The sequence below is a fragment of the Syngnathus typhle genome, linkage group LG1, assembly GCF_033458585.1.
Source record: "Syngnathus typhle isolate RoL2023-S1 ecotype Sweden linkage group LG1, RoL_Styp_1.0, whole genome shotgun sequence".
NCBI lineage: Eukaryota > Metazoa > Chordata > Actinopteri > Syngnathiformes > Syngnathidae > Syngnathus > Syngnathus typhle.
The window spans coordinates 21,353,554-21,368,303 of NC_083738.1; the positions used below are offsets into that span (position 1 = coordinate 21,353,554).

Sequence of the window (14,750 nt, forward strand, 5' to 3'; positions counted from 1 at the left end):
GTCAATCACTCACTCTCAGAACATAAATGAACTCGGGAGGCAGTGCTACAACAGCCAATCGCGGGTTGACTCCCCGCCTAACACGTGACCCACAGCCAGGCTGCTAATTGGCCGGATTTCCAGTGATTGGCAGCGTTGCCTATTGAAGATGGCAGCTCGTCTCTGCCGCCTCATTTTGATTGGCTCTCGTCGGCGTTATTTTGCAGGTAAATACGAGCCTTTGCAGCTCGGAGCGCGCAGCCCGAGGAACGCGCAGCCCGGACCCAACTTAGACCGACCGAGACATGACATTTTACTTTTTCTTTTTTGACAAGATTTTATTGAGACATATTAAACATTTACAGAACAATTGAAAAAGTAATGTTTATATAATATTATCCATCCATTTTCTGTACCGCTTACTCCCCACGGGGGTCGCGGGCGTGCTGGAGCCTATCCCAGCCGTCATCGGGCAGTAGGCGGGGGACATTATTAATAATATTATTAATTAATAATATTATTTATATATGTTTACTAATTTGATGTCATCTATCTATCATAAAACTCTGGCACGAATCCAAATTGTGGCATTTTAAGAGGTTTTGGGAGTGGGGGTTGGTGTGTTTTTTTTTCAGAGAATCTCCATATAGGGTGTAAAGACTGAGGGTGGGGGGGACTGAAGGGAGGGAGGCGTGTGCGTGCGTGTGTGTGTGTGTGTGTGTGTGTGTGTGTGTGTGTAGGTGGGGGGGGGGGGGGGGGGGGGTAAAAGACAGACAGAGAGGATGGCAGCAATTGTAATATACTGCGATTTTATTTAGGGGGGCTTAGCCAAAAAAAAAGGAAGAAAGGGGGTGCAGCATTGAGCGTGTTTCAGAGGGATACTAGCAGACTCTCTGCGGGACACATACAATCTGATCAAGTTCAGAGACGCACTGAGTGCTTCAAGCGGCGCTTTTTAACCGGCGAGCCTTTCACATTACCCCCCCCCCCCCCCCCATCCGCAACCCCCCACACCCACATACACCCACAATCTGTCCCAGGAAGGAACTCCTCACATTCTTTATTTTTTAAGGGAGCTCGCTCTTTACAAACCTCCCCCCAAAAAGTCTTTCAAATCAGCACCTTCATTTCTCGTCGTGCCCTCATCCCATCATCATCCATCCTTCCACTCTCCACAACTTTTCCCTACACCCCTCTTACACAGTACATACAGGAGAGGTGAGTTGTCTGACTTTTCTACATGTCAGTGAAGGCAGCGTGCATGATAGATGTACAGTATCGTTGTTTAGTCTTGAGGGCGGGGCATTATGTGAGATCTTGTTTTCCTACATTAGTTTGGGCGTGTGTGAGCATACATCGTTCGGGGTTGTTTTTATGCTACAAGTTGGCATTTTGCAGCTTTTGCAAAGGAGCACAAAACGGAGCACACACACACACGCGCACACGCACACACACGCACACACACACGCACACACACTTGCACGCACGCGCGTTCGCAGACTTAAACATACGTACTCAACATTTGCTTCCTCATGAACGCTCACGCGCGTGCACGTGCACACATGTTGTGTTCGCCGCGCGAGATTTACGGCGACCTTTTTTGAACCCTTGACGAGTGACTGACAAACTGTTTAAATTAATCTCCTCGTCTTTCCACATTTTATAGCCTTGTTGGCTGTGCGCGTTCACGAGGCCACGCTTGCTCGTGCTTGCAGGGTAAAGAAATGTTGTGAGGAAAAAAGTAGTTTTTTGGGAGTGACGGAGGGAAAGAAACTGGTGCCAGACGACTCAAGATTTGTTAAAATTGTGATTATTTTCCCCTTGAGAATGAAAGTTAATTTTTCAGAACTCAGAAAATGCAAAGGTGGAACTTCATATAGCAAAATCAATATGTAGATTCTCTGACATGTTGACTCTATTCAGTTAATTGATTCCCTGTCCATTTTCTCCCCTTAATATTTTAATTCCTTTTCCCAGAATAAAAGACTTTCCCATAATTTCAGCATGCATCAAGTGTACTAATTATATCATGTGTAATATTATATAACATTCTTACCATGCGTGTACTGTGTGTAATTTGATTATTTTGTTATCTTAGTTTGGGATTACCTCATAGACGAGCCGTATGTGGGGGTGCCTCATTGGTTATAACATAATCTGCTTCCCACTGAGCATGCGCGCCATAATAAACTATGACAATATTGCAGTGGTGCAATAATTTAGAGCACACCTGACGTGAGAGGACAGGCAGGCCCATCCAACCATGCATGCATGTTCCTGGAATTCAATGATAAAGCCACGTTTTGTATTGCGGTTGCAGTAGACCTTTAATGGATTCATTAAGGGAAGTAGATATACATGGACATTATTTTTCTAATAATTAACTGAGGTAGCAAACTTTGTGTTTCTTATGTCATATCGTGACCAAACTGCTTGGCTGACTCTGTAAGGAAGGACTTGTAATTATAATATATATGTATATAATGTAATTTAAAAAAATATATAAATATGTATGTATATATGTATATATACATGTGTGTGTATATATATATATATATATATATATATATATATATATATATATATATATATATATATATATATATATATATATATATATATATATATACGTGTGTGTGTGTGTGTGTGTGTGTGTGTGCATGCAGTAAGGTATCTTCATAATACATATTCAAATAGTTGAATATTTCTACCTATCTGGCAGTGATGGTAGCAGTGAGTAGCAACGTCCTTTTTATTGATATTGGCTCTCTTCCCATAATGAAGAGCTCAGTGAGTTACTGTGCATCATGCTGTTTGTATTCATCTCAATGCAGACACTCCATGTACAGTATAGTCTTGAACGAATGCAATGTTCTGTTACTTGTATTGTTGGGTCGAATGTATGCATGCCATCTTGTAGTGCTGCCTAATCTCACTCCCAGCCTGTGTTCGCATCTATATATTGAAAACAGAATTGTCCTTTTCACGGTCTTTCAAAGCATGCCAGATTTCCGACAATATCCTAACAAAATTATGATGCCATTTCGGCTCACTTGAATTCCCCGTACAGTAATTAACATGCAACATTTGCATCCTGTCTTAGCCCCCCCTCGCCTCCCCCCGGGCTCGTAGTGCTTTGGCCAAATTCACCATTTTTTACAGCATGGGTTGTCACTTAGAATACATGAAGCCTGTTTGCATCTTTAGCTAATTTTTGTAAGGGCAGACTGATGAGTCAGGTTTGCTGTGCAGAGACAATGACACTTACACTGGCTTGTCATGAGGACTTTTTTTTTTTTTTTTAACCGGAGTATGCCATGCATGCATCATGATGTGCTTTGTCACTGCCTGTGCACTGCATACATGCTAGCACATTTGTCCAGGAGTCATGCTATCATGTGCGCACAGCTGTCGTCATACACTCCATGGGGTCTCCTTGACTGACTGCTTTACGGTGTTTACATTCAATGAAGTGCAGGGATGCGCAAAGTGTGGCACGCGGGCTTCCACTACACGTCAAGTGCAGTTCAGCTGTATTTAACTTTAATCTTTGATACGTTTGCAGTCGAGCTTTAAGAAGTGTTTGTTTTCAAACGTTTATTTTACGGGCAATGACGTTTTGGGGATTTGATTAATCATGCAGAACTATTGTTCACCAATTCTCCAAATTCACAGAATTAATCATATTGGCTGACTTTTGCAGTCCTCCATAAAGGTAAGTCCATTATATTTGTGTTTATTCAAAACAAGACATTTGTAAACACCTGCTTTGAATTTAGAAAATAATAAACATTTTGACAGTTTACTGACAAATGTTTCAAATTAGACCAGTACCTAGAATATCACTCAATAAATTTGAAATAATTTCCAGTTTTTTCAATTTAGGGAAGGAAATAAAAAATGTCTATTTAATTCGATTCCCCGAACTAATAATCTACATATTCATCGATTTATTATAATAATCATGAATTGCAACCCGAATAGCCCAGTTGTCCTGATTCAACCTTTGTGGATTACCATGAGCTGGATAACTGCAAATCTATACACAGACATAGAGCAAAAACATAATTTCTAGCAAACACTTGAAAATTTAAAAATAACATGACGTAGGTAATTAAGGTATTAGACTATCAAGTGCAGGGTTCATGTTCAAACTGTGCATAAGGTTGCAGGAGTATTAAATATACTTTTTAGTTTTATCATGAGCATGTAGGCCGACTACGCTACTTCAGTGTATTTTTATGACTGTATTGCTTGGAGAGCTAAAGTAAATATTTTTTTTGCCAGTACTTGTAATAAAAAAAGTTCAAGAATCAGTGATGGGGTGGAATGAGACATTTAGCTCCTTACTTGAGGCATCTCTTTGCAAGGGGTTAGTTAACATTACACAGACAGACACACACATGCGCACGCACGCACACACACACACACACTGGAATACTTACATGCATGAAGGCACAATAATAACATGTCAGACACAAGCACGTGTAGGTTGAGAACAAATTGGCTAAAAATGATTTCTAGTATAGAAAATGGATGCATATTATACTTTGGTCCATTAGAGAAGGGGTGAGAACCTGCAACCCATGGGCCACATACGGCCCATGAGAGCATTTGACCTGGCCGTCATGCAATTGTAAACAAAAATAAAACCTGAGGAGGTGTTTAAAAAGCCTGGAACTATTTAGACAACAATTGCCCATAAAATTCAATCTTTTGTTAATTTATTCGATTGATTGTCTTTTTCAGAAATTTAATGTGGTACTCACTGGACTCTTTCTCTCTCTATATATATATAAAATGACCCCACCCATGAATTAGACGATAATTATATATTGCAAAAAGAAATTGTGTGTTTTCATGACATAATACGAAAACACTGGTGCGTGTGTCTTAGTCATCTGCTAATTGGTGTTACTGCTCCAAAATTGATTTTTTTTTCTCTCTTAGGATGTGACACCGTTAAACATACAATAGGTGAGAATCATATTTACAGTGTACAAATCACAATATACGTAGATGTGGCCCGTCACGCAATTATGGAGAAACTAGCAGAAAAAAATGGAAATCACATAATTTGTCTTTAAAGAAAAAAAAAACGAAACTGTAAAGTATGTAGGATTATATTTCTGTAGTTTTAATATTCACCTTTCTGGCTGTTTAAACAATTACACAAAATTGTTTGTTGTAGTATTGTCAATAAGGCTATTCATACTATTAAATATCCTAAGAAATAAATTTAATTTTTATCTATTTATTTTTTACAGGATTCATGGGTAAAAGGTGAACAGTGTTTTGTTTATATAGTGTTATTTAATCCAGCCTATTTAAACCCAATGAAAGTTCGATTGAAATCTTTAGCTTTATTGCCCTTTAATGACCTTCAACCTCGACTCATTTTCGGAAATACACGGGGTCAAAGGTTGACTAACACTAGTGGTCCATTCCTATCACTTCTGTCACATTTTGTGGCCTGCTTGTGACTAATGCTTTGTCACTTTCGAGGAACCGCTGCAGGTGACGTCACATAAAAGATTAGCATTTACCATAAACATGTCAACTCCACCTGCTATGGAATGGAGGAAGTCATTTTTATAGTTCAAACAAATATCTAAAAAAAAAAATCTCTGCGTATAAATATATTTTTCGTGCCATTGTAATAGAACCTTAGTTTGTCACGTGTGCTCATTTGCATTTTTACATGACGTAGCTGCTGAACCTAGTCGCACCTTTCATGATTATTAATTAGTTTAAAATTGCGCACCAAAGAGCTCAAACATGTTGCATTAAAGAGAAATATTTTGCATATTTGACATAGTTTTTGCAGTTCTGTAAAAACAAACGTGAGTGCGGAAACCATTCAACTCGCTGATATTTACACAACTTTCCATGTTTTGAAAATCTGGAATTCCAAACGGAATTGGACAGTAATCGTTCTGGACACACGGTGACTTTCCCCCGCCCCCTTCTCTCTTTTTTTTTCTTCTTTATTTGGGTGTGTTAATTATTCCTGAGGAAAAAAAAAAAAAACTCTGACGTGGCACTGCAATTGTCTTGTATTTTGCTGCAGTCATATTTAATCATCGGACTTTGCAGGTGATGAACGTTTTTCTTCTTGTGCACTGCCGGTTTGTCTTGGTGGGCCAAGAAAAGCGCCCCGAGCAATATTTGGGAGTATTGCTGGCACTTTTCAAAGCATTTTCTCTGCTCGATTTGAAAAGGGTGTCGTGCAGCGAGCGCCCGCGTTGTGCACCCCCCCTCCTTAAAACAGACCCCAGTGGCTGTCAATCACGGCAGATTCCAGCCAATCCCAAAGCTTCCATTTAAAAAAGCCGCTGTGCCTGCTGTGCTTTTATATTTTGCACCGTGGCCTGTTTGCGGGGGCACTTTTACTACCACGGTTATTGCCACAAATCAAGAGGGCAAAAGAAAAGTGAGGCGGGATGGGACTCGCGGCAACTTTGAGCACTCTGGTGCGTCTTTCAGCTGCAGCGAAGTTCACGGCCAACAATTTCACATGCAGATGATAAATAGCAATCTGGGAGCAGACATTTTGAAACGTCCTGTCCCGCGTTGTGTGTGTGTGTGGGTTTTTTTTTTTCTTCAAAAGAATTTCCCAAATTCGCCGCATGCAAACTCTACACCCAAACATGACAAGCCTGGCGCGGTTCACTGGCTGCCCTCTCAACCCGGGGGAGAGGAGCGGCGAACCCAGCGTGGCGCTGCCTTTGGCAGGGGAGCGCACGGGACTCCCCACTGGCACTTCCTTAAAACTCTGCCCCTCGCACTCTTTGCGAGACTACCCCGAGACGAGGTCCAGTGCATTCGTTGACCACTCGCGCCCCCACTTTGCTGACCCGGGCTACATAGAGCACAGCGGCCCCAGGGGCTTTGTCATCGGAGGCGGCATGCCACCGGGCACCGACCAGCTGGCATCGTCCCGGGGGAACCAGCATGGCGGCATGGAGGCGCGCTACCGCGACTTCGCTGGCTGCAGGGACGCCAGAACAGGCGCGTTCTTCGCCAGCTACCAGGAGCAGGCCTCCGGCGGTGAGCCCGGTCAGATGATGGTGGGTCTACCTGGGGACCTCCTCACCAGGAGCCACCCGTACGGGGGCGCCGTAAGTCCCAAGGGGGGCGGTCGGCAGCTTGTCACTCAGCTCCTGGGACTTTACAAGCCCTTCGTGCACCGAGCTGGAGGAGGCGACACGCTCCGCAGGTGCGCTAAAGTCAAGAGCGAGCTGGTGTGCAAGTGGAGCGCGTCCGACGGGCCCGGTGGCAAGGCGGCGCCGTGCTCCAGAGCCTTCGGGACCATGTACGAGCTGGTCAGCCATGTGACTGTGGAGCACGTCGGCGGAGCAGAACAGGCCGAGTACGTGTGCTGGTGGGAGAGGTGCGCCCGAGATAGGAAGCCCTTCAAAGCCAAATACAAGCTGGTCAACCACGTCAGAGTCCACACAGGGGAGAAGCCCTTCCCGTGTCCCTTTCACGGCTGCGAGAAAGTCTTCGCCAGATCGGAAAACCTCAAAATCCACAAGAGGACGCACACAGGTTCGTTGGAACGCATTCACACAATGTGGAATTTTGGAAACAAACTTTGGTGTATGACTCTCCATAGGTTCTGCTCATTTATTCTTTTATGAAGCTGTAAAGTCAGTGGATGGCAAAAGCATTTATAGCTGCACTTTTTATGGCCCCTTGTGCAGCATAAATGTTTATAGCGTGGACAGCGTGGTGACCCAAATGTTTATTATTGATTCTCGTTATTATGATGATGATTATTATCATTATTATTATTATTATCATTATTAAAATGGAATATGTCGGCTATTATAATTCTCGCACCTTATAGGCGAGATACAAGAATGAGTGAAGCAGTGGGGAAGCCACCGCTGTATATGTAGGCTGCACTGCACGGGGGCCGCTCCCACTTCATTCAAGTAAAATTATTAAATAAATCCCGGGACACCGGAGAGCTCGTGACGTGGCCGTTACGCGCGCGATGCGTGTGCCTCCCAGGGACCATCCCCACCCTCCCGTGCACATCAGTGTGGGAGACATCTTGGCTGTGTGGGCAACCAGACAAAACAGAGGCCTATAGAGAAAAGGAATTCATATTAATTAATATGTTTACACCTGATTGTCGATTATATTTTTCTTGTTTCCAACTAAATAGACACTGTAGACATTTTTACTCCCCTAATTTTCAATAACGTGTCATTTTTTTTAAATGTTTGTTTTTAATAAAAGTCAACGTGGGTGTAAAATCACACACTGCAGTGAATATAGGCAACACAACAAAAACATCACCAATAATAATATTAATAATAATCATCATAATAATCATAATAATCATAATAACAATCATAATAATCATAATAACAATCATAATAATCATAATAACAACCATAATAATAATACCAATCATAATATAATAATAATCATAATATAATCATAATGATAATCCTCATAAAATAATAATAATGATAATGAAAGAAGCAAGTTGGTAAAACAAATATGCCATCGTACTTCCAGTGTAAATGGTGAGCCTAATGAAAGCAGGAATTAACGACTTGCCCCATGCTGTGATGCTTATATCCGGAAACTGCATTCACTGTCTCATTTTTTTTATGATTACAATAAAAGTCATTCACTTACAAGCGTCTATGAAACCGAATGTGTATTTATGATTATCTGGCCCATGTGTGCAGTGTAATGGCTACAAGCAAGGAAGGAAGGAAGAACAAAAATAATAATAATAAAAAAAAAACACATTGCAATAATTCTCCCTGGCAACTGCGAGGCAAACGCACCAATGCAACTTGACCTACATTTAAGTGAAAGTCACTCCATCACTTGTTGCGAGCATCTTGTGGGGGATGCTTGAATGTGACAAGACTGAAATATAAAAAAAGAAAAAAAGGAAAATGCAGTGAGTAAGTGAAAGGTAACATGAGGATAAGCTGCACAAATCGGCCAAATTATTAGGTCCACCTGCTCGTTCCCAACATTTGCAAAGGTGATCACGTTTGAGTGTAGATATCTTAGACATTCATTGAACAACAACAGCTAAGAGCTCAAAATATTTCTGCCCTATTAACACGAGGAAGGAAGTCCAATAATGATTACCTACCTCGCCCCCCCCCCCCCCCCGCCCTAACCTCACCCCCCCCTTTCTCTCCATGTGCACGTCTAGGTGAAAAGCCTTTCAAATGCGAATTCGACGGGTGCGATCGAAGGTTCGCCAACAGCAGTGACCGCAAGAAGCACTCGCACGTTCACTCCAGCGACAAGCCGTATATGTGCAAAGTGAGGGGCTGCGACAAGTGCTACACGCACCCGAGCTCTCTGCGCAAGCACATGAAGCTGCACTGCAGTAAGGAGGCCCAAAGCGGCACCACCACCGCTTCTGCTTCGGCCGCTTCCGCCGACTCTCATCCCGGCGAGTCCGAGTCCCCGTTGCTCAGCCCCATCCACGACGTGACCTCCTTGTCCCCCGGGAGTCCGGACGACTCGAGGTCACGTCTCCCCCTCGGATTCGACAACAGGTCGCAGCCCCTGCTGGACGCCTTGTTGCTCCAGAGAGGCTCCTATAGTACCAGCACTACCAGCAGTCTCGGTGGCCCCAGAACCCAGTCCGCCCAGTACCAGGCCGCCCACGCTTACCAGCACCAGAGCCCTTCCTGCAGAACTTTCCCATCGGCCCCACATTTCCAGAAAGGTTTCGTCAACGGGTGGTACACATGTCACAGTGGTGTGGACTCTTAACTAGTATGTCTGACTATCAGTGGACATTTCACTAGCTACACCTGCAAAATGATATTTAATAAGTTAATTGATGAGCTTTCACTTATATATAAAATAGATATGAAAAGTGGTCACAATCATTCAGACCACAGTTGTGAAATTCAAGGTCCGTGGGCCAGATGTGGCCCCTTCACATTTTGTGCAAATCCTGCTTTTTCATTTTTTTTTTGTTGAGTTCAACTCTCTCACATAAAGCTTGAAAAATGCATCTCATTACTACTCACTTAAAAACTTTTACGTACTACCCAAATGTGGTTGTTTGGCTTCGGGGAGCAACATCTTCTTCCCACCTACACAATTCTTAGTGATATTATCTGGTGCTTTATCATTTACAATCATGGGTGGTATATCGAAGCCATAATGAAGCCCAGCCGTGCTGTATCAAACCAGCAATGCGAAACAGAATCGCTGAAGCACCTACATGTACCCATGAAATGAATGTATTTTTTTGTTCTTATTTAGTATTATTGAACCACTTCTTGTACTTGAGCTGTCAGACTCTGCAGGTGTACCTAATGAAGTGTCCGGTGAGTGTTTCTCAGCTCGAGCACTACGTGTACCTTTGTGCTTGTCGTGTTACATATTTAGTGAGAAGTTGTGAACAGTGTTCTAATAAGCCCCCCCACTCCCCACCTTTTTTGTTTGCTTTGACACGCCCACTCCCACAGTGGGTGATGATATATATATATATACATTTTTTGTTTTGTTTTTGTTGATTTATACATCCTGTACATCTTTATTTGTGGGCTTTTTTTTTTTTTTTAAATCATGAAACCTACTTCTGCCTTTATATCCTTGAATGTAAACCCTACCAGCGCGGGGGATCTTTGAATGTATAAACCAGATGTCGGAAACATTAATTATCGCTATATCTGAAAGATCTTTTTTTTTTTTATGTATATAACAGTGTCTATTTGCCGTATAGGCCGAAAGCGCTGTAATAGCGTGAGGCTCAGTAGTTCACTATATTGTGCATTCCGCACACGTGCTTTCACTCTCATACGTGTTAAATGTACATTTCCACATTTGTGTGCAACGTGAGCATCCACTTGAGCATTATCCCATAAAAAGCTGTCTTAATTAGCATTCACTGTTACTGTACTCTACTGTACATAAGCTTGTTGTATAGTCAACTATGTATTCTAGATTTTATTAAAGTGTCTATATATCCAGTTTGATCAGATATGCAGTTGTGGTCAACTTCTTTCATTTATTTCGGTATTTATCTCCTGTGGGGTGCTCACAATTGAGTGTGGGGGAAAAAAATGATGAATTTCTTGCGTCGGTCTCTGTTGTTGGTTTGCCGCGACGTGGGTGTCAAGATTTGCCTTTAATTAGAGGCCATGTTGTAGTGACATCACCACCACCACCATTAGCACGAGCCAATTAATTATTGATTTTGATTTTTTAAATAAATAGACACATGCACACTCATCCATTCATGTTCAATGTACACACTTTTTACATTTTTTTTTGTCTTGTGTAGCTGACAGATTTTGGTTGCAGTTGATCACTTGGTAACCGCCCACACACAAACAACCTTTGAGCTCTTCATTGTCTCGATTGCTCTTTTCAAATCTAAAATAACAAACGTCTCATCTTCTGCTTCTTTTTTTGTCACTTCCACAGTGTGGAAATCTGATAAGATGATAGAGAATATTCTCAACTCAATTTTATTTATATGTATACAGCACAAGCACTAATAAATACATGGAGTAAAAATTAGTCATATGATAACCAAGATGGTTGAAATGATTAATCAGTTATTATTACTAAAATTAGAGTCAAAAGCCGTTGAATAAAAATATTAGAACGAGTCAAAAAAAAAAAAAAAGATGATCATTACAATAACATAAATACCACATCTTTGATCCATTATTTCAAAATGGAGCATCGTGGGTTAAATTCTATAACTTAAAAGAAAGAGCAAGTTCATTGAGCTGATGTGACATTTCCAGGTGTGTCAGTGTGTCTGCGGCTGTGTTTGTGTTGGTCGCACAGGCCACGCATTTGATGAAAGAGGTCAACTGCCAGCAGCCAAACTTTGTACCTGCCCGTATGTCAGCATTTTTATTTTTTTTTATGCCATGAAACACGCCGATGACGTCCGTGTCATCATATGGCCCCGCATCAAAAAGATGCCAGGTCAAAAGTGATCAAATTTGATCATATCTTTGAAGCATTTGCAGACAGTGGCCTGAAATTATTCAAGCATTCTGTTGAGTGACAAGTGGAAAAGTATGTTAGGTTAGTTTTCCAGTTTCCATTCAAGAATCTCCATTAAATCTTCTGACTACACCACAGTAAACTTATACGGTTCATCCAATATGTTTCTTTCTAAAAGGTGTGATGGGACTGTTTCTGCAGTCTGATTGGCTGAGAGCTGAGCAGCGTAATGCTTTTGGGAACAACATCCACAGGGACCTTTTTGGGAGCTCTTTTATGTAGCTTAAAATGAATATTGAAAGTTAATTAGTCTTGTCTCAAAATTGACACACATGAAAAATGTGCTTGGTTGCTTTATTGGGTCCTCCTGCTCTTTCATAACGAGATACAGTAGAAGTTATTTTTGTTCGCCCCAAAATTATGCCTTCATATAAAAGTATGAATGATCTGTTTTGTTGCAGTGATATTACCAGAAATATATTGTGAGCACATTTACCTTGGAAACAAAGAAAAAAAAAATCAACAGACAAGCTGCCCAGTTGGCTCCATTCAACCTTTGCAATCTGCACACACGAAGGAAAAACACCGATTTGGCAAGCACATCCGTATTCTTAAACAAATATATATATACAAGTTAAAACTCGGGCAATTATGTTATTATGGCTAGCAATATGTTTATTACTGTGCTTGTTTGCTTCTCCATATGTTGACTGTTTGTCAAAATATTCGAGAATAAAACCTACCTCGCTCCGTGTTTAGGATAGTCCGTCGTCATGCTCGCGCTTATAAAGCTCCGTGACTGTATGAAACATTTCGTTTACACAAGCCGGCCGCGTGGGTTTCCCGAAGTCAGCAAAGCGGACCACGCCCTTCTTCCCAGCAGGCGTGATCTACGCTCTGCGGGTTTGCCACTTGGGTTTGGGCCCGCCATCTTTCCACGGGCGTTCTCTGCCTAGCAACAGGCAGCCATTTTGGGCTTTACGTCAAGCTAATGTAAATAAAGCCATTTTCGATTCAGGCTTCGCTTCTTCCTACCCGCGGCGTGTTTGAGCCCCAGCTGTGCGTCGGGGGAGAGGGCTGGTGGACCCATTTGTCACAGCAGGATTTTCTGCATCATCATAACGGCGCATGACGTTTTGCGTAACGTACGCTAGGCGCAGTGGGCGGCGTCTCCGGGGTTTTGCAGGGCTCGCTTGGCGCCGGCTTGGGAAGGTACTATCCTTAGCGTTGACTTTAAGTGGTGGTAATGGCCAAGCTGACTATATTTTTGCATGCCCACACGACACCCCCCAACATCCTCAGGTCAAGCCATTGGTGTTCCAACCTGCTTCGTCTTTTACTTCCCCCCCCCCTGTGCTCGCCCTTCTTTTTTTGTCTTGGATCTAATCCGCTTCCATTCATCGCATGAAGCTTCCTGTACATTTTTTTAATGCATTTTAGTCACAGGTTTTGAGAGCCATGCACAATGCATCATCAAGATTCTGCTGTAAAATAATTATGAAGCTGTTAATAATCCCTAAAAGACTGGAATAAAAGGACGACGTGCGCAGAGCTCTCACCGGCTGTTCTTTTTCGAAGGTAATCTGCTTCATGTCTGTCACACAGTGAACGGTAGAATTGCATTATCTAACGGAGTAGCGGGGACGGTTGGAGCCAGCAAGGCCTTCTCTAGCCACATATGTATATTAAAGTTTGCAACCTCAATGTTGTTGCCAAACAAGCTAACTGTAATCGCCTGTCATACCATCATCAGAGTTTTCTGTCGCAAACGATTATAAACGATTTGGCTAGTTGTTGATCTCATGTCAAGTTTGCTCCATGCTGCTGTGTCACTCACCAGCAAATGTTCTCGTTCAAATTGTTGAGACCACTAAGAGAAGAAAGATAGCTCACACAGTTTGTTGTGACATATTTAGGTTCCCTTTGACTGTGAGGAAAGAAAGCCAACCAGCGGGGATGAAGTTTACACGGCCATCAATTTTCGCCGTGAAAATGACAAAAATCCCAGCACGCCTCTGTATGGAGGTGTACTCGAAGCCCCTTCAACTAGCGTCTTCTCCCAAAAAAAACAACAGCCAATGAGCGATGGACTCCCAGGCAAAGGCCCCGCCCCTCATATCTAATGCATGTTTGTCTTTTTGAAGCATTGCAGTTTACCCCTGTGGCCGGTTCATGAAAAGACTCCCTTTTTCTTTCCCTTTCTTCCCCTCCTTCATCATCATTCCTTCTTTGCCCGACTTCACCTACTTCTTGGCAGTAGGTGATGAGGCACACTTTCCGGGAAATCTGCTCTCTTATGAGCTCCGGCTCAGCGACTCCACGATGAAGTCGAGTCTTGAATAAACAAGTCACCTGGAACGACCTTACTAGCATTTCTTGGCGAATAATCCTGTTGGAAAACATAGTGAGTGAATGACCACAACCCAAGGCCCCCCCCCCCCCTTTCTTGAAGCTCAATGTCCCCCCCTCCTCAAGGTTTCCGCTCAACACTTCTGAGACAATTTAATGCCGCTGCTTAATTATTCACATTTTACTGAATCCTTTTTTTTAAGCATTTGTTCGAGGATGTCAGGCGCTTTGATCGTCACACCTAAGGAGCACGTCGACGTCTCCGATTTGGCAAAAAAAAAATACATTGCAAAGAGGTCCTGTTGTCTTTGCGTTTTCAAAACTATCACGTTTCATTAAGCGACGGTTTAGTTGCAAGATACTTTTTTTTGCACACTTTATCAAACCTCTCCTGTTTGAGGTTCCACTTAGAAAAAAAAAAAGAGGAGGAAGAAAAAGGAAGGTACTGA

The 14,750-nt window shown here is 42.4% G+C and overlaps 1 protein-coding gene across 1 annotated transcript; it reads left to right on the forward strand.

Annotated features, from left to right (window-relative positions):
* The first annotated feature begins 6,608 nt into the window (after positions 1-6,608).
* zic6 (zic family member 6) lies at positions 6,609-9,747 on the forward strand. The gene is made up of 2 exons (XM_061288923.1): positions 6,609-7,530; positions 9,176-9,747. Exons 1-2 carry the CDS (start codon positions 6,609-6,611, stop codon positions 9,745-9,747), a joined length of 1,494 nt encoding a protein of 497 aa, XP_061144907.1.
* The last annotated feature ends 5,003 nt before the right edge of the window (positions 9,748-14,750 follow it).

Bases quoted from the DNA above. Each gene is read 5' to 3' on its own strand.
- zic6 (XM_061288923.1), top strand. From the start codon at position 6,609: ATGCAAACTCTACACCCAAACATGACAAGCCTGGCGCGGTTCACTGGC. The intron at 7,531-9,175 runs GTTCGTTGGAAC...GTGCACGTCTAG, and splicing joins CCACAAGAGGACGCACACAG to GTGAAAAGCCTTTCAAATGC.